Source organism: Loxodonta africana, chromosome 1 (genome assembly GCF_030014295.1).
Source record: "Loxodonta africana isolate mLoxAfr1 chromosome 1, mLoxAfr1.hap2, whole genome shotgun sequence".
Lineage (NCBI taxonomy): Eukaryota > Metazoa > Chordata > Mammalia > Proboscidea > Elephantidae > Loxodonta > Loxodonta africana.
The window spans coordinates 9798910-9817628 of record NC_087342.1 but is presented as its reverse complement, the minus strand read 5'-3'; the positions used below and the strand labels follow the sequence as shown (position 1 = coordinate 9817628).

Genomic DNA, 18719 nt, shown 5'->3' with positions numbered 1-18719 from the left:
GTCAAGTTCAGAAGATTAACAATAAAATTACAGAATTAGACAACTTAATAGAAAGTCAGAGGAATAGAACTGAGCAGGTGGAAGGCAGAACTGGTGAGACTGAAGATAAAGCACTTAGCACCAATATATTTGAAGAAAAATCAGATTCAAACTTGCCAAAACCAAAGATAAAGAATTTTAAGAGCAGCTAGGGATAAACAAAAAGTCACCTACAAAGGAGGGCCAATTAGAATAAGCTCAGACTACTCAGCAGAAACTAAGCAGGCAAGAAGGCAATGGGATGATTTATATAAAGCATTGAAGGGAAAAAATTGTCAGCCAAGAATCATATATCCAGCAAAACTGTCTCTCAAATATAAAGGTGAAATTAGGACATTTCCGTATAAAGAGAAGTTTAGGGAATTTGTAAAAACCAAACCAAAACTACAAGAAATACTAAAGGGAATTCTCTGGTTAGAAAATCAATAATATCAGATAATCAACCCAAGCCTAGAACACTGGACAGCAATCAGAGGTCAACCCAGATAGGGAAATCACAAAAATAAATCAAGATTGAAAAAACGCTTAAAACAGGGAAACAGCAATGTTTTTATGTAAAAGAAGACAACATTAAAACAATAAAGAGGGACTAAGAAATGGAGTCATAGATCTTTCATATGGAGAGGAAGAAAAGGTGATATAAAGAAATAAAAGTTAGGTTTAAACTTAGAAAAATAGGGGTGAATATTAAGGTAACCCAAAGGAGACTAACAATCCTACTCAACAAAATAAAATACGAGAAAAAAACAGATTCAGCAGAAACAAAATCAATAATAACGAATAAGAGGAAAAGACAATATATAAACTACTCAGCACAAAAAATTAAGTGGGAAAAAGAAACTGTCAACAACACACAAAGAAAGACATCAAAATGACAGCACTAAACCGATAACTATCCATAATTATGCTGAATGTAAATAGACAAAATGCACGAATAAAGACACAGAGAGCGGCAGAATGGATTAAAAAATGCCACCCATCTGTATGCTGCCTGTAAGAGACACACCAGAGACACAAACAAACTAAAACTCAAAGGATGGGAAAAAATATATCAGGCAAACAATCAAAAAAGAGCAGGAGTGGTGACATTAAATTCTGACAAAATAAACGTTAAAGTTAAATCCACCACAAAGAATAAGGAAGAACACTATAAATCATTAAAGGGACAATATACCGGGCAGATATAACCATATTAAATACTTATGCACCCAGTGACGGGGCTGCAAGATACATAAAACAAACTCTGACTGCACTGAAAAGTGAGATAGACCACTCCACAATAATAGCAGGAGACCAACATACCACTTTCAGGACAGGACATCCAGAAAACCCTAAAGAATCCTCAAGGAAACTACTGAAACTAATAGAAGAGTTCAGCAGAGTGTCAGGATACAGGATAAACATTAAAAAATCAGTTGGATTCCTCTACACCAACAAAAAGGACATTGACAAGGAAATCACCAAATCAATACCATTTACAGTAGCCCCCAAGAAGATAAAGTACTTTGGAATAAATCTTATCAGAGACGTAAAAGACCTATACAAAGAAAACTACAAGACACTACTTCAAGAAGCTAAGAGAGACCTACATAAGTGGAAAAACATACCTTGGTCATGGATAGGAAGAAGTTAACATTTTAAAAATGTCTATTCTTCCAAAAGCCATCTATAGATACAATGCAGTTCTGATTCAAATTCCAATGACATTTTTTAATGAGATGGAGAAACAAATCACCAGCTTCATATGGAAGGGAAAGAGGCTCCGGATAAGTAAAGCATTACTGAAAAAGAAGAGAGTGGGAGGCCTCACTCTACCTGATTTTGGAACCTGTTATACTTCCACAGTAGTCAAAACAGCCTGGTACTGGTACAACAGATACATAGTCCAGTGGAACAGAATTTAGAATCCAGACATAAATCCATCCACATGTGAGCAGCTGATATTTGGCAAAGGCCCAATGTCACTTAAATGGGGAAGAGGCAGTCTCATTAACAAACGGTGCTGGCATAACTGGATATCCATCTGCAAAAAAATGAAACAAGACCCGTACCTCACACCATGCACAAAAACTAACTGAAAATGGATCAAAGACCTAAATATAAAATCTAAAACAATAAAGATTGTGGAAGAAAAAATAGGGACAACGCCAGGAGCTCTAATACGTGGCATAAACAGTATACAGAACACTATTAACCATGCAGAAGAGAAACTACACAACTGGGACCTCCTAAAAATCAAACATCTATGCTCATCCAAAGACTTCACCAAAAGAGTAAGATTTCCCACAGATTGGGAAAAAGGTTTTAGCTGTGACATTTCCGATCAGCGTCTGATCTCTAAAATCGACATGATACTGCAAAACCTGAACTACAAAAAGACAACCCAATTAAAAAATGGGCAAAGGGCACGAACAAGCACTTCACTAAAGAAGATATTCAAGTAACTAAGAGATACATGAGGAAATGCTCACGATCATTAGCCGTTAACCAAACCAAAGCCACTGCCGTTGAGTCGATTCCAACTCATAGCGACCCTATAGAACACAGTAGAATTGCCCCATAGAGTTTCCAAGGAGTGCCAGGCGGATTCGAACTGTGGACCTCTTGGTTAGTAGCGGTAGCACTTAACCACTACACCACCAGGGTTTCCATTAGCCATTAGAGAAATGCAAATCAAAACTACAATGAGATTCCATCTCCAACAAGGCTGGCATTAATCCAAAAAACACAAAATAATAAATGTTGGAGAGGTTGTGGAGGGACTGGAACACTTACACACAGCTGGCGGGAATGTAAAATGGTACAACCACTTTGGAAATTGATATGGCACTTTCTTAAAAACTAGAACTACTATATGATCCAGCAACCCCATTCCTTGGAATATATCCTAGAGAAATTAGAGCCTTTACATGAACAGATATATGCACACCCATGTTCATTGCTGTAGTGTTTACAATAGCAAAATTGGTGGAAGCAACCAAGGTGCCTATCAACGGATGAATGGATAAATAAATTATGGTATATTCATACAATGGAATACTAGGCATCAGTAAAGAACAATGAGGAACCTGTGAAATGCTTCGTATCGTGAAGGGATCTGGAAGGCATGCTGAGTAAAATTAGTTGCAAAAGGACAAATATTGTATGAGACCAGTATTATAAGTACTCAAAAAATAGTTTAAACAGAGAAGAAAATATTCTTTGATTGTTATCAGAGTGGGAAGGGAGGGAGAGAGAAGGGTTTTCACTAGTTAGATGGTAGATAAGAACTATTTCAGGTGAAGGGAAAGACAACGCACAATACAGGATAGGTCAGCACAACTGGACTAAACCAAAAGGAAAGAAGTTTCCTGAATAAATTGAACTCTTCCAAGGCCAGCATAGCGGGGGCTGGGGTTTGGGGATCATGGTTTCAGGGAACATCTAAGTCAATTGGCGTAATAAAATGTACTAAGAAAACATTCTGCATCCCACTTTGGAGAGTGGCGTCTGGGGTTTTAAACACTAGCAAATAGCCATCTAAAATGCATCAATTGGTCTCAACCCTCCTGGAGCAAAGGAGAATGAAGAACACCGAAGACACAAGGTAATTATGAACCCAAGAGACAGAAAGGGCCATATAAACTAGAGACTACATTAGTCTGAGACGAGAAGAACTAGATGGTGAACGGGTACAACTGATGACTGCCCTGACAGGGAACACAACAGAGACCTCCCTGAGGGAGCAGGAGAGCATTGGGATGCAGACCCCAGATTCTCCTAAAAAGACCAGACTTACGGTCTGACTGAGACTAGAAGGACCTCGGAGGTCTTGGTCTCCAGACCTTCTGTTAGCCCAAGACAGGAACCATTCCTAAAGCCAACTCTTCAGACAGGGATTGGACTGGACTATGTGATAGAAAATGATACTGGTAAAGAGTGGACTTCTTGGATTAAGTAGATGCATGAGACTATGTGGGCAGCTCCCATCTGGAGCTGAGATGGGAGGGCAGAGGGGGTCAGAGGCTGGCCAAATGGACAGGAAAAGAGAGAATGGAGGGAAGGAGCATGCTGTCTCATTGGGGGGAGAGCAACTGAACGTATGTAACAAAGTGTGTATAAATTTTTTTTATGTAAATTTTTGTATGAGACACTGAGTTGATTTGTAAACTTTCACTTAAAGCACAATAAAAATTAAAAAAAAAATAGTGGATGGATAAACAATGTGTGGTACGTCCATATAATGGAATATTATTCAGCAGTAAATAGAAATGAGCTGTCAAACCATGAAAAGACATGGAGGAACCTTAAATGCATATTACTAAGCAAAAGGAGCAAGTCTGAAAATGCCACATACTGTATGATTCCTACTATATGACATTCTGGAAAAGGAAAAACTATAGAGATAGTAAAGAAATCAGTGGTTGGTAGGGGTCTGAGGGGAGGAAGGAGGAATCGATGGAGCATGGAATTTTTGGGGCAGCGAAGCTGTTTGTGTGACATTGTAATGGTGGATCCATGAGGTGCATTCCCCAGATCCATAGAACTGTACAACACCGAGTGAACTCTAATGTCAGCTGTGGGCTTTAGGTAATAATACTGTGTCAGTATTGATTCATCAGTTGTAACAAAAGTACCATCCAATGCCAGATGTTAATAGAACAGGGAACCGTGTATGTGGGGGGAGAGGAGGCATGTGGGAGCTCTGTACTTTCTGCTCAATTATCCTGTAAACCTGAAAGTGCTCTAAAAAAATAATGTATTAATTTAAAAATAACAATTGAAAAAATTTTACACACACAAGCTCGAAAGAATTTTACAGTGAACACCATCTAGATTCTACCCATTATAGTACATTGAATAGTTCAGCACTTATTTGTCCATCCCTCTATCCACCCATCATTACATCTTATTTTTGGTGTGTTTCAAAGCTATATTGCAAGTCTCAGTATGCTTAAACCCTTCAGCATATGCCTATCATTACAGTTTAATATGTGTTTACTGTTTTTTCTTTCTAGGTAAAATTCATTTACAATAAAATTCACAAATCTTAAGTATACATTTGTTCAAACTCCTACCAAATTATAAAACATTACCCTTAACCCAGAAGGTTTCTTCATTGCCACTCCCCAGTCAAACCCTATCCCTGTCCCCCTCCACAGGCAACCACTGTTCTGATTTTTTTCTACCATAGATCAGTTTCCCTCTTCTAGGACTTTATATATGGAATCATACAGTACGTATACTTTTATGTAAGACTTTCACTCAACATAATGTTTTTGTTTTTTTTAACTTTTATTGAGCTTCAAGTGAACGTTTACAAATCAAGTCAGACTGTCACATATAAGTTTATATACATCTTACTCCGTACTCCCACTTGCTCTCCCTCTAATGAGTCAGCCCTTCCAGTCTCTCCTTTCATGACAATTTTGCCAGCTTCCAGCTCTCTCTATCCTCCCATCCCCCCTCCAGACAGGAGATGCCAACACAGTCTCAAGTGTCCACCTGATATAATTAGCTCACTCTTCATCAGCATCTCTCTCCTACCCACTGTCCAGTCCCTTTCATGTCTGATGAGCTGTCTTCGGGAATGGTTCCTGTCCTGTGCCAACAGAAGGTCTGGGGACCATGACCGCCGGGATTCCTCTAGTCTTAGTCAGACCATTAAGTATGGTCTTTTTATGAGAATTTGGGGTCTGCATCCCACTGATCTCCTGCTCCCTCAGGGGTTCTCTGTTGTGCTCCCTGTCAGGGAAGTCATCAGTTGTGGCTGGGCACCAACTAGTTCTTCTGGTCTCAGGATGATGTAGGTCTCTGGTTCATGTGGCCCTCTCTGTCTCTTGGGCTCTTAGTTATTGTGTGGCCTTGGTGTTCTTCATTCTCCTTTGCTCCAGGTGGGTTGAGACCAATTGATGCATCTTAGATGGCCGCTTGTTAGGATTTAAGACCCCAGACGCTACATTTCAAAGTGGGATGCAGAATGTTTTCATAATAGAATTATTTTGCCAATTGACTTAGAAGTCCCCTTAAACCATGGTCCCCAAACCCCCGCCCTTGCTCCGCTGACCTTTGAAGCATTCATTTTATCCCGGAAACTTCTTTGCTTTTGGTCCAGTCCAATTGAGCTGACCTTCCATGTATTGAGTATTGTCCTTCCCTTCACCTAAAGCAGTTCTTATCTACTAATTAATCAGTAAAAAACCCTCTTCCACCCTCCTTCCCTCCCCGCCTTGTAACCACAAAAGTATGTGTTCTTCTCAGTTTATACTATTTCTCAAGATCTTATAATAGTGGTCTTATACAATATTTGTCCTTTTGCCTCTGACTAATTTCGCTCAGCATAATGCCTTCCAGGTTCCTCCATGTTATGAAATGTTTCACAGATTCGTCACTGTTCTTTATCGATGCGTAGTATTCTCAACATAATGTTTTTGAGACTCATCCAAGTAGTATTCAATTGTGTGATTGCACTGCAGTTTTTAAGTTTATTCTCCTTTTAATGAACACCAAAGTTGTTTCCAGTTTTTTTGGCTGTTGTAAATAAAACTGTTATGAACATTCTTGTGCAAGCCTTTTTTGTAAAGATACGTTTTCATTCTCTTGGGTAAACATCTAAGAGTGGCATCGCTGGGTCCTAGGGTAAGAGTATGTTTAGTTTTATAAGAATCTACCAGGCCTTTTTCCAAAAAGATTGTATCATTGTATCCTCTCACCAATTCTGTGAGTTTTGGTTGCTCCATATGTTTGCCAGCATTTGATGCTTTCTATTTTTTTAAATTTTAGCCTTGCTGGGCGTTCAGTGGTATCTCATTGTATATATTGGCTTATTAAACCAACTTTGCTTATTTTAACTTGTACACATTTAGCTAATACTTTCTTTATAGGATGTTAATAGATAGCTATCATTTATTGGGAGTCCTGGTGGTACAGTGGTTAAGAACTTGGCTGTTAACCAAAAGGTCAGCAGTTTGAATCTACCAGCCACTCTTTGGAAACCCTGTGAGGCAGTTCTACTCTGCCCTATAGGGTCGCTATGAGTCAGAATTGACTCGATGGCAATAAGTTTGGTTGATTTTTTTTGTCATTTATTGAGCTCTTATTATGTGCTAAATGGTGTACTAGGTGTTTATAAACATCCCTTTATGAAATCATCAAAATAATCCAGGAGGCAGTATATTTAGTAGATATCCAAAATAATAGAAGTAATTCGTCTCTCCTGTACAGTATGGATGTAAGTCACCTCGAGGAGCTGTGGCAGCTCCCTGGTGTCAGAGACCCAGGTTTCTTCTGTTTTGGCACCCTGTCCTCCTTAGCAGGGTGGATTGGGAGAAGGCAGGCATGACTCACAAGTTGTGCTTATCACTTTATCCCACCTCCCATTGGTCAGAACTTAATCAAAAAGCCATATGTAGCAGTAGAAAAGCTTGAAAATGAAGTCTTTATTAGGGCAGTCTTCTGCCCAACTAAAATGTCATGGCTGTGGAAGAACAGGAAAACAGTGGCCATTGGCACGCAGCAATCTTTGCCACAGGTTAAGAGATTAAGAAGCTTTCCCATGGTCAAATGATTAGTAAGTGAGAAAGACTTAGGTGCTAACCTTTACACTATAGTCAGTTGTCAGAACGTGGTTCCCAGAACAGCGGCATCAGCATCACCTAGAGACTTGGTACCGAACTGTCAGCATCTACCCCAGACCTACAGAACCAGAAGCTTTGAGGGGAGGGCCCAGCAGTCTGTGTTTAATAAGCCCTCCAGGTGATCCTGACGGACCGTCAAGTTTGAGATCCACTGCTTTATACCATTTATGGTGCTGAAATGTAAGCGTGAATTTATGTGGGTGGGTCAGGTAGTATAAAATCAAGGCTTAAACAGAGACTGTGAGCAAGGATGGCAAGAAGAATCTTTCTGTTGGTTATACAGTGGTAGTTCTCATTATATTGTTTGTTTAAATATTTAAGGCACTCATCAACTGAATTTATTACTATTACCTTTTTTCTACAGTGAATTTCCTGTTATAAACATTTCATGACAAGCTCCTTAGGAAGTGTATGTCACATCAATTGTTTCTGTATTTGTAGATTAATGTTGTAACTGAGTTGAAAACAAGTGATGATTTAGTCGTTCTGTTTACCGAATAATAGACGATTGAATCGGTTGGAAGGTTAACCATCTCTGAGTCATAAGGCTAATAACCATGCACCAGTCAAGGAGTGTGTTGGCAATGTTTAAGAAGCCAAATGCCTAGCAAGTTTTTTCTTTTTAGTTTAGGTATAGAAAGAAGCTTACTTATTCTAGAGGCTCTCCACACGCCATAAAACAATGAAATAAGATGTGATTTAAACACATTTTTGGTTCAAATATATTTATCTTTTTTAAAAGTTCTATAATCAGTAACTTTTATTTAGACTTCAATTTAAAAACTAGATCATGGCAACAACTACATCTTTCTTTTTCCTCTTTATTCATACATTAGAAAAGCAAGAACCTAAGAGGTTCTTTTCTGCTAAATTTTTCCCCTAGTTCTCAAATGACTTCTCAGTTTGGGGCGTGTTAGCCCCAGGTGAGCAGCTGTGTCTCCTAAATGTGTTTAGAATCTGTCTACTGCTCTCCAGCATCTACCACCAGTGCCGGTTACTGTCAAGTTGGTTTGACTCTTGAGGTAATCCATTCTTGCCCCCTCCATTCCGTTTTCCACTGTAACTGGAATAGTTTTCAGAATGGAGATTTAATCATGTTACTAACGTTCTTTATAATTCTCTAACGGATCATTCCCTTTACCTTACAAAGCCTTTGGTGCGGCCTTTTCACTTTCTCTCATTCTACGCTGTATCAGTTATTGATTGCCGCAGTAAACAAGCACAAAACCTTAACAACATACCACAGCGTGTATTCACTGTGCATGTGTCAGAGGTCAGCTGGAAGTCAGGAGGCTCTTCCGATGTTTTAGCTGGGCTCAGTCACAAATTGGGGATCAGCTGGCGATTACTTCAGGCACCTGGGACAGCTCAGCTCTGCTCCAAGTGTTCTTATCTTCTAATAGGCTAATTTGGACACGCTCCCATGACAATGGCAGGGGGACAAGAGAGCAAGCCCCAGTGTGCAAGCCTATCACAAGCTGCTGATTGCAGCGTGTCTGCTGATATTCTCTTGGCCAGAACAAGTCACATGGTTGAGCCCAGTAACAGGATGGGACACCCTGCCCAGTGACAGGGTGGGACACACATAATATGAGGGCTCTGCAGTTACTTACATGGCAGAGGGTAAGAATACAAGGAAAGGTATAGAATTGAGGCCATCATTGCAATCTCCCACCTTCCCCAACCTCTTACCCCTACCCCTATACGTACAGTTTATGGTTTAGCAATACTGAACTATTTAAAACCTTCTCTGGCCTTCGTAATTTTGCACGTTTGAGCACTTCTGCCTGAAACTTCTACCTGTACTCCATCCCATCCTATCCTCTAAGGCACATTCAGAGTGGATCTTTTTAATAACTGTCCTTTTAGTAATAAGCTCTTCTTTTCTCCTTCTATAGAAAGCTATGAACAAGTGTCGTTTATTAATTTTGTTATAAAATGCGTAATAACTATTTTTTTGTTTGCTGTTCTTTATATCTGAATTCATGTCACTGAAACAACGATATTTGCAATACCTAGGTAACAATGTGGAATTACCTTAATGAGAACTTGGGGAAGTATTTAAAAAAATTTTAAGGCACCAAAGATTGGAATAACTATATTACATTATCAGAAGTCTCAAAAACGGTCCTTTAACCAAGTAATTCTGCTTCTTGAAATGCATTCATTCTACTTGTAGAATATTTTTTTTTCTAATTCATCAAGTATTTGTTGAGTGTCTGATATGTCCCAGCCACTATTCAAGGCACCACAGATACAGCAGTGATTCAGGCAGACTGAAATCTCTGCCTCAGCTTAGATTGTAGTGGGAGGAAATACCGGGGTGACAAGTTCTGTGGAGAAAAAGGTGGCTAGGAGTGCCCATAGGAGTGAAGTGGGTGATGCAGTGAGGAGATTGGAGAACCCCTCACTGAGAAGTGGGTAGACGATATGGGGAGGTGGGGAGGGGAGCCCTTCCTTAAGAAGGGATATGTGAGGTGAGGGACAAACCATGTGAAAATTATCAGACGTACACAAGTATGTGTGTAGGAAAATGCTTATCACATTGTTATTTATAGTAGTGGAAAAAATCAGGCTAAGCATGCAACAGAGAGAAATGGCCAAATTACGGTATATCTTTATGAGAATATTAAGCATCTTTAAAAATTATTACAGAAAAATATTTAGTGACATAAGAAAATGCATAGAAATGTATATAAAATTAAAACAGCAGGATACAGTTTATACTGTATGAGGCTAAACATTATTTTTATGCATGAGAAGATGTGCCCAATGTGCCCAATTATAAAAATGGTTATTTCTAGGTGGTTTATATTTTGTCATTGTGATTTTCTGTAGTTTCCTATTTTCCGCTGAATGTATTCTGCTTTTGTAGAGAGAAGTTAGAGAGATTCCCAAATAGGAAATTTACTATCAGCAGAGGCCTCCTGGAATTAGGTTCGCTCTGCTGTATCATGACTATTTTATCGGCAGAGGTGTAAGATTGGACCTGAGGCAGCAGCGTGGTCTCATTTTCTTTTCCGCCTTGTCCCACAGGTTTGGTGTTTATGTTCCTCTCTGCTGTTTCCACCAAGATAGCAGAGCTCATCTTCTCCTCACGGACTATAACTATGTGGTTCAGCACCAGGCGGTAGAGGAAAGTGCCTCAACTGTGGGTGGCTTGGCCAAATCCAAAGACTTCCTCTCCTTATTGCTGGAGTCTCTAAAAGAACAGTTTAATAATGCCACGCCCATCCCCACACACAGCTGCCCCCTATCTCCTGACCTCATTCGCAACGAAGTAGAATGTCTGAAAGCAGATTTCAACCACAGGATCAAGGAAGTGCTCTTCAACTCCCTCTTCAGTGCCTACTACGTTGCGTTTCTCCCCCTGTGTTTTGTGAAGGTAAGTGGTTACCTTGCTTTTATGTGCTTCCTGGATTTGTGTGTGAATTACGTCAACTGGGTATTTCTTGTTTAATCCCCCTTTTCTCTGTCTCCCCTTTGGCAGCCTGGATGGTGGAGTTCGGCTGCATCTGGAGTGCACTAATACCGCTCCTGGTTGGCGGATAGGTATTTCCATATATGTGATGCACCCGTGATGGTCCCTCTCTTTTTTTTATTTTATTTTTTTAAGTTACCCATTACCACTCAGGGAGAATAAAAATTGTAGTAGAATCAGTACGTAGTAGCTTAAGAACACCAAGGTTTCAATAAAACTCAACCTATTGTGGTTGGCCGTAATATGGTAATCAGAAGTGTCCTTGAACTTCATCTAACCTTTATCTAAACTTCAGCTCACTTCAGTAGAAAAGAAAAATGGTTCTGGATGTCACTTGCGCCCAAAATCTTTTGGGCCATTTACTGCCCTTTCTTCATCCACTGAGAAGCACTTCTGCAGCTGGAGTGGTCATTCACAAAGAACACTGACTTCTTCCAGGAAGGAAGCACTTAAAACATAATTGCCTCTCCCTCCCAGTCCTAACTCATACAGCCAGAAAGTCAGGTTGAAGGATTTTGGAGGACTCTGCTCTTGAACTTTCTGCACGGACAGCAGGACAACCAGTGCATGTGTGACTCAGTGTGGCATTTGCCTCCATGCACCCATCCTACCCTCCTCTGCTGGCTGGCACATGGATCATTTCTCTCTCTTCTGATCTCTTCCAGAGTACCCAGTACTATGACATGCGCTGGTCATGTGAACACCTCATTATGGTGTGGATCAATGCTTTTGTCATGCTCACCACACAACTGCTGCCGTCCAGATACTGTGATTTGCTCCATAAATCAGCTGCTCACCTGGGCAAGTGGCAGAAGCTGGAACATGGGTCCTACAGCAATGCTCCCCAGCACATGTGAGTCGGCTAGAGGGTGAAACCATGTAACACTTTTCTACATGCTGCTGATGATGTTTATTTGCTTTGTATGTCATTCTTGACCTTGGCTTGGAACATTTAATTTTTAGTTTTTGTCCACATGGATGCTTGCCATTGCCCTAAACTGAACACAGGGGACATTAACTCATTTCCACCACCTCTCACCTTCCAACTGCCCAGCACTCTAGAGTATGTAATTTGACTCCCAAGCTATAATCTTGGAGTTTTCTTTCAGCTCTAACTCTTTGCTCAAATTCAGGGTCATGATATATTTTTAATTCTTTTTGAGGACTTTCAGATTCATCTGCTCATCTTCACTGCCACAGCTTAACAGGTGCTAGCTAATCATTTCACCCTGGGACAGCTGAAATTTGCTTTGCTTTATCTTGTCTTTCTATTCCATGCAGATTTGTTCTAGTAATTTCCCTTGCCTGCACTTTTTATTGCTTTTTTTCTTTTCTTGCTAAACTGTCTACCGTATGTTTCCCTGCATTTCCCATATTTAAGCGAAAACTGTCCCTGACTGTGAGTCCTTCTCTCTGAGTATTCCTCTCATTGTGTCCCACATCAGTCATTTCTCTGCATGGTCCCTCTGATCCCAGACATTTAACTTGAGAACCTTTTGTTTCTTTTCTCACTTCTGAGCCCTTCATCATACCTTTTTCTCAGACCAGGACCATCTTCGTCTTCCTCCTTTTTGTAATTTGAACATTTCACAAATTTCATCACCTAGAAGTTCTTTCCTAATTAAGTGGGACAGATTGAGGTGATCTCCCCTTATCCCCTCCCCCTCAGACTTCTCCCTTCAATTATCTGCCTTGATGTCTGATACAGATTAGCACAGGCCTTCAAACCCAGGAACTGAAAGAAATTGGGCCAGGCTGAAAAGAAACCCGACTGTGGGCAAAGGACAGATTTCAATAAAAATTGAAAGTACAATCCACAGTACTAGTACTGTGCGTCTTCAGGCTACTGATGGCACATGGCCATGAGGTGTACCTCCACTTTAATGCTGGTAAGTGTGAGCAAGGCCGGCGGAACGTTGTCTGAACTGGGAAAGCTCTAGGGTGCTAGAATTTTATTTTATTTTATTTTTTAACATATCTAAAATGCTGTCCCAGTTCTTACCTTAGGAAACTAACTCCAAAATCAGGAAGAGGTGAATTAACTTAGATTTTTAAAAAAGCTTAACCTGAAGACCCCCATCCCAACTCCATGACCTTGGTGCCGAAAAGAATGAAGCTGCACCTTCCCTCACTTCCTTTCCCTAGAGACACCTCTATAACAGTAAACAAAGAAAGCGGTAAAAGGAAAAGTCTGTGTCAGCACCTTGTGTGTCTCTGTTCCCCTGTATAGCTTCTTGTATACATGAGGTATTTGAAACACTTGATAAGTGAAAAACTGATGTTCTGTGGCTGTTTGGGATGTAATTCCCACAGTAAATGTCGTGCTGGTTTGACGGTGTGTTAATTTCTCCACGACTCCTATTGCCCTCAGCTTTCTTTTCTTGTTTGTTCCCTCTAGCTTTTGCTCACTTTGGATTGAGATAACAGTCCACCTACTTATGCTCTATTTTCTGGCTCAGAGATGCCTTGTTTACACGTTTATTTCTGCTCATTCTCCTAAACCTTTTAATTAAGTCCTTTGACACTGCAACCTCTCTTTCCTATACAGTAATGAAATTATAATAACAAACCCTTTCTGTCTCCTTCCAGTTTGACCATGGAATTACTCTGTTTTCAGAATTGAGGCAGACAAAGCCTTGAATACTTACTCTCTTCCATAGAAATATAGCTTACCTTGCCAGACAGTATCTGATCTAAAATTGCCAACATGTTAACATTACATTGCTTCCTTCCTCAGTTGGTCAGAAAATACAATATGGCCTCAAGGGGTGCTGGTGCGACACAGCCGATGTTTATACAGAGCCATGGGGCCTTACAACGTGGCAGTGCCTTCAGATGTATCCCATGCCCGCTTTTATGCAAGTACCACTTATTTATTTTCAAATGTAAGCTTAGGGTTAAGTGTTAGGAGGTCACTGTGCAATATTTTGACCACTACCATAAGCCTCAGTTTCCTCATCTGTAAAATGGGTATCGTGAGGATTAGAAACATGTGTAAGCACCTAGCACAGCGTGTAGCACGTATTAGGAAATTAACACGTGGTAACTAGTATGACCACTGCAACAGTAGTAGCCCGTCCTTTGAAAATGACTTCTGAAAGGCAATTTGAAGATCATATGCCATTATTCCAGCTTCAGAGCTTGACTGGCTTCTCTAGTGACATTGGAATTTGTTGAGTCTAATATTACTTGAAACAGTAGGCAATTAGACTTTCCCTTTTTTTCATATAATTTTTATTTATAATAGTTTAGTGGTTTCTTTAGGATGTATTTGTATATCTTTAAGTGATATTTAATATAGTAATGTGATAGATTTATTTTAGAAATATGTTTCATATGTATTCCCTCTTTAAAGTACCTTGACTTCCCCATTTGGAAGTCAGACATATGCTGTCATCTGTGACCTAACTTTTACTTTTTCCTGGATTAAAAGGAAAAAAGTCGTAAAAGCTAAAATGGAAAATAGCAACAGACAGCTACTAAACCCAGCCTCTGTCCCATTTGCATTTAACATTGGGTTCTATTCTATTTGACCTTTCAGTTTTTCAGAAATTCTGGCTCTAGGAGACAGAAGTATTTACTTATAAGGGGCAATAACCAGTGGGGGTGGGGAGAAGGGGGTACATATTTAGGGGCTATTCTTAGTAAAGGGGCCCATAGTTCAGTGTTGCGTTTGGGTGGAGATGATATTCCAAAGAAGCGCTGGTGATCCTATACTGAGATACTTGAGTCCCTCTCTTTCTTGCTCCTTTCCTTTTTCTCTGCTTTCCTCTCTTCCTTCCCCGTTCCTCCCTCTCTCCCTTCCAGTGTATCTAATATGCTATCCCAGTTATTTGTGAGAGTACATGGACTTCTGATTCTGTAGGAGTTTGTTAGTAGAGGGCCTTTCAGATAGCTACTGGAGAACTTGCATCAGGTCAGGATGCTTGTAAATATCGTGGTCGGAAGTGTGTGAGTTAAGAATGATATGAAAGATGAAAGGCCTTTGAATGAGGAAACTATGGCGTCTCTTTCTAGACTCCTATAGGATTGCCTTAAGATGGAGGAGTGGATTTGAGTTACAGGTACATAAACATTTGATTTCTACATGAAATGTTTAATTCAGCCAGCTGAATTCCATAGGCCGTTAATGACTTCTGTTGGCCATTGCTGTTGCCTTGAAACCTGCAGTAGCCACATATTTCATTATTGTATTGCTTTCATAATAAGTATTTGCCTTGCTAACTTTGGATAGCTGAAGAGTCACGTGAAGCCCATAGAAGAGGGATTAGGCAAGTTAACTTATTAGTGATTTGGCATGACCAAGTACTTAAATCAGTGCTATTCGAAGTGTGCTTCTTGGGCCACCTGCATACAAATCACCTAGCCTACTCTAAAAACCAGACCCCTACCCGAGACTTCTGAATCAGAATCTCTGGAGGATTCCAGGAATTTGTAGCATTTGCAAATTTGGAGATGATTCTCAAGCACACTGAAGTTTGAGAACCAAACCAAAACCAAACACGCTGCCGTCAAGTTCACTCCAACTCCTAGTGACAGAAACCATAGGGTTCCAAGGCTATAAATCTTTATGGAATCAGATGGCAACATCTTTCTCCCACAGAGCGGATGGTAGGTTGGAACTGCTGACCTTTCAGGTATCAGCTTAGCACTTTAACCACTTCACCACCAGGGCTCCTTAAAGTTTAAGAGCACCCAATTAAAATGTATCTATTACCTAGCTGTTAGAATTTAAAGCTTGTCCTTACCTTTCAGTATTTATCGTATTTATAGCTTAATTATAAACCTTGCCATGGAATCTGAAATTGTCTTCCTGAATGCTTTCTGAGCCTCTTTTTATGTGATCTTACTGGGTATCATGTAATAAAACCCAGGTTAAATCTTTTCTTCTTCGTGAAGAAGGACTCTGGGAACCTGGACACCTTTCAGAGCTGTTGTGATTATTTGTCTTCATTCTTAGGTCGTAGCCCTAAGGTCTAAGTGCCACATAAATTAGTTCTTTTACGTCTGACATGCTACCATCATTACAGTCTGTCTTCATCTAAATTTAGGGCTAGCCTGGTTATGCTGAGTTGTTAGATAGTGTTCCTTTGTAATTTATGACCTGTATCTTTCAATTCCTAATAGCCTTTTCATTAGTAAACCAGGATTTAGCCCCTTTAGAGTGAAGAATTTGGTGGGAGTGAACACAGGTAAACCCTGTTTTGAGCCTAACTCTAATCCTGACTCATTTTTCCTTCCTTCCTCATTATCCTGTCTTTGTGCACCCAGCTTCTCAATATCCAGAAAAAAAAAACCCAAAAAACAGCAGAGTGTATGGGGTAGAGGATCTGAGTCAGTGGCCATGGTGGTAAACAGAAGAAAAAAGGAAAAAGCAAGAAATTATTGTACTGATATTGTAATTTGTGATGCCCCTCCCCATGCTATCTAATATAGGTGTTTATGTCTGCCGCCTGATTTTTGTATAGCCCACAAGCTATGGACTGGATTTTACATTTTTAAGTGGTTATATTTTAAGTGATTATGTAAGTACCTATATAATATCTTCAGTGTTTGCCTCTTGACCTGCAAAACCTAAAATATTTCCTGTCTGGTCCTTTATGAGACCCCTGTCTCAGACAGTTTAGCATACTTTTGTTTTCTCAAATGTAAGATATAATCTTTAAAAAATCTTTCTAGTCAGCGTTTTGTGCATAGCGACTTCTCATGTCTCACGGATATTGAAATAAAATTATTTCATTATTCCTTGAGCAAAGAGGATAAAGTTTGAGTTTTAATAGCAAGAAACAGCCTGATTGATACCCAGTAAGCAGACTGTTTGTTATTGCATATAGCAACCTGAACATATGAAGTTATTTTTTTGAGAAATAACTGTGAAAATAAGCTACAGTCATTACCCTTGTGTGAAATAACATTTTGCTTTTTAACTTCCTTACAGTTCCTATTTCATCGTCCATTAAGGCTGTTAAATCTGCTTATCCTTATTGAGGGCAGTGTCGTCTTCTACCAGCTGTATTCCTTGCTGCGGTCCGAGAAGTGGAACCACACGCTCTCCATGGCTCTGATTCTCTTCTGCAACTACTATGTTTTATTTAAGCTCCTTCGGGACAGAATAGTATTAGGCAGGGCATATTCCTACCCACTCAACAGCTACGAACTCAAGGCAAATTAAGCTGCCGCTCAGCAATGAGGGAGAACTCAGATAAAAATATTTTCATACGTTCTATTTTTTTCTTGCGATTTTTATAAATATTTAAGATATTTTATATTTTGTATACTATTATGTTTTGAAAGGTGGGAAGGGTAAGGGATATTAAATGTATCCATAAACAAGGTGATGTGATCTTTCCTGTGTTAGTATATTTGAATAATATACATATGAGAGGCATATCTCTCCAGTAAAGAGATTGATTTGTTTGTATGGCTCTAGAGTAACTCATTAACTTATGGATATATCTTATGTATCGTTTGACACAGTACCTTTGGCGTGTCTGCTTTCCTTCCAATTGTTTTTATCTTTAATTCTTGGGACAAAAAGGGCGATCCGTGCAGCTGCCTGCCAGCACCCACTTTCTTTCTCTTTGGCTGGCTAACTGTTGGAACACCTAGCAAAAAGAGTGGATTCAAGTCCTAGGTGGGGTTCTCCTTGTCGCCTATTGAGAGGAAGCATTTCTGAGACAGGGACTCAGCTGGTCTGTTCTATCCTATGACAGTTAAATACACTTTTAAATAAGCTGCTGGCTTGAGGCTCAAAATATTGCTGCCACTTTCCCTATTCTTTCATCTCTTTTGCCTTCAAAGATTTTCCTTTTAAGTTTAGCCATTTGAAATAATACTTTTCAGGACAGTCTTCAGGGTGTTTCATACTCGTGAGTGACATATAGTATATGTCTGAGTCAATGGGAGATGATGAGTGCAGATGCCATGTGGGCTGGAATGTGAGCAAGTTAAAGACAGTGAGTAGCTGGAAGAATAGGTGAATTCTCAGCTAAGCAATCATGGATTCAGTCTAGCAGCAGCCCACCTACCAAGGGCATTATGTTTGGAGATGTGAGGGGAAGTAAAATATAAGAAGTTACCTCCTTGTCCTCAGAGAATTTGGCCTATATCCAAAATACGTGTGTGTGTGTGTGTGTCTGCGTAATTCCACACCCCAGAACTTTTATGTTCGTGAGCATTAACCCTTTTAAGTCATTGTGCTTGGGGGATAATGTAGTTAGTCCATTAATGTTGCCACTAGTCATCTAATCTTCTGAGGGCTTATCTTAAGACCCTGAAATATATTTCCTTATGTTTTCTTTGCTAAATTTGTTTTTTTAAACTATTAGATGTTTCTGGTGAAACAAAATATGACTTAGGAAGTAAAAAGCCAATCATATAGTTCCTAAACTAGCTCTGAAAACAGTTCTCGCAGAGGAGTTCCTAACAGGTTTTCAGTAACAGTAGCATTATAAGGAATAGGTATATATGTAGCTACCCAAGGTGACTACTACTTTGTTCAAATTGGCCATTGTTTCCTTAAATACTTTTACATGTAACTTTTTTTTTTTAAGTTTCATTACTTAACATTCAGTCTCAGTTTA

At 39.7% G+C, this 18719-nt stretch overlaps 1 protein-coding gene across 2 annotated transcripts in view; it reads left to right on the top strand.

Annotated features, from left to right (window-relative positions):
• Positions 1 to 17553, top strand: part of TMEM39A (transmembrane protein 39A) — a 39718-nt gene extending 22165 nt beyond the window's left edge. The window contains exons 6-9 of one of the 2 annotated variants that reach the window (XM_003412980.4): positions 10692 to 11040; positions 11802 to 11989; positions 13874 to 13994; positions 17075 to 17553. In XM_003412980.4, coding sequence (XP_003413028.1) covers positions 10692 to 11040; positions 11802 to 11989; positions 13874 to 13994; positions 17075 to 17308 — 892 coding nt within the window. In that variant the 3' untranslated portion in view covers positions 17309 to 17553. The remainder of the gene's footprint in view (positions 1 to 10691; positions 11041 to 11801; positions 11990 to 13873; positions 13995 to 17074) is intronic. The other variant, XM_023551762.2, reaches the window with a different exon arrangement.
• The last annotated feature ends 1166 nt before the right edge of the window (positions 17554 to 18719 follow it).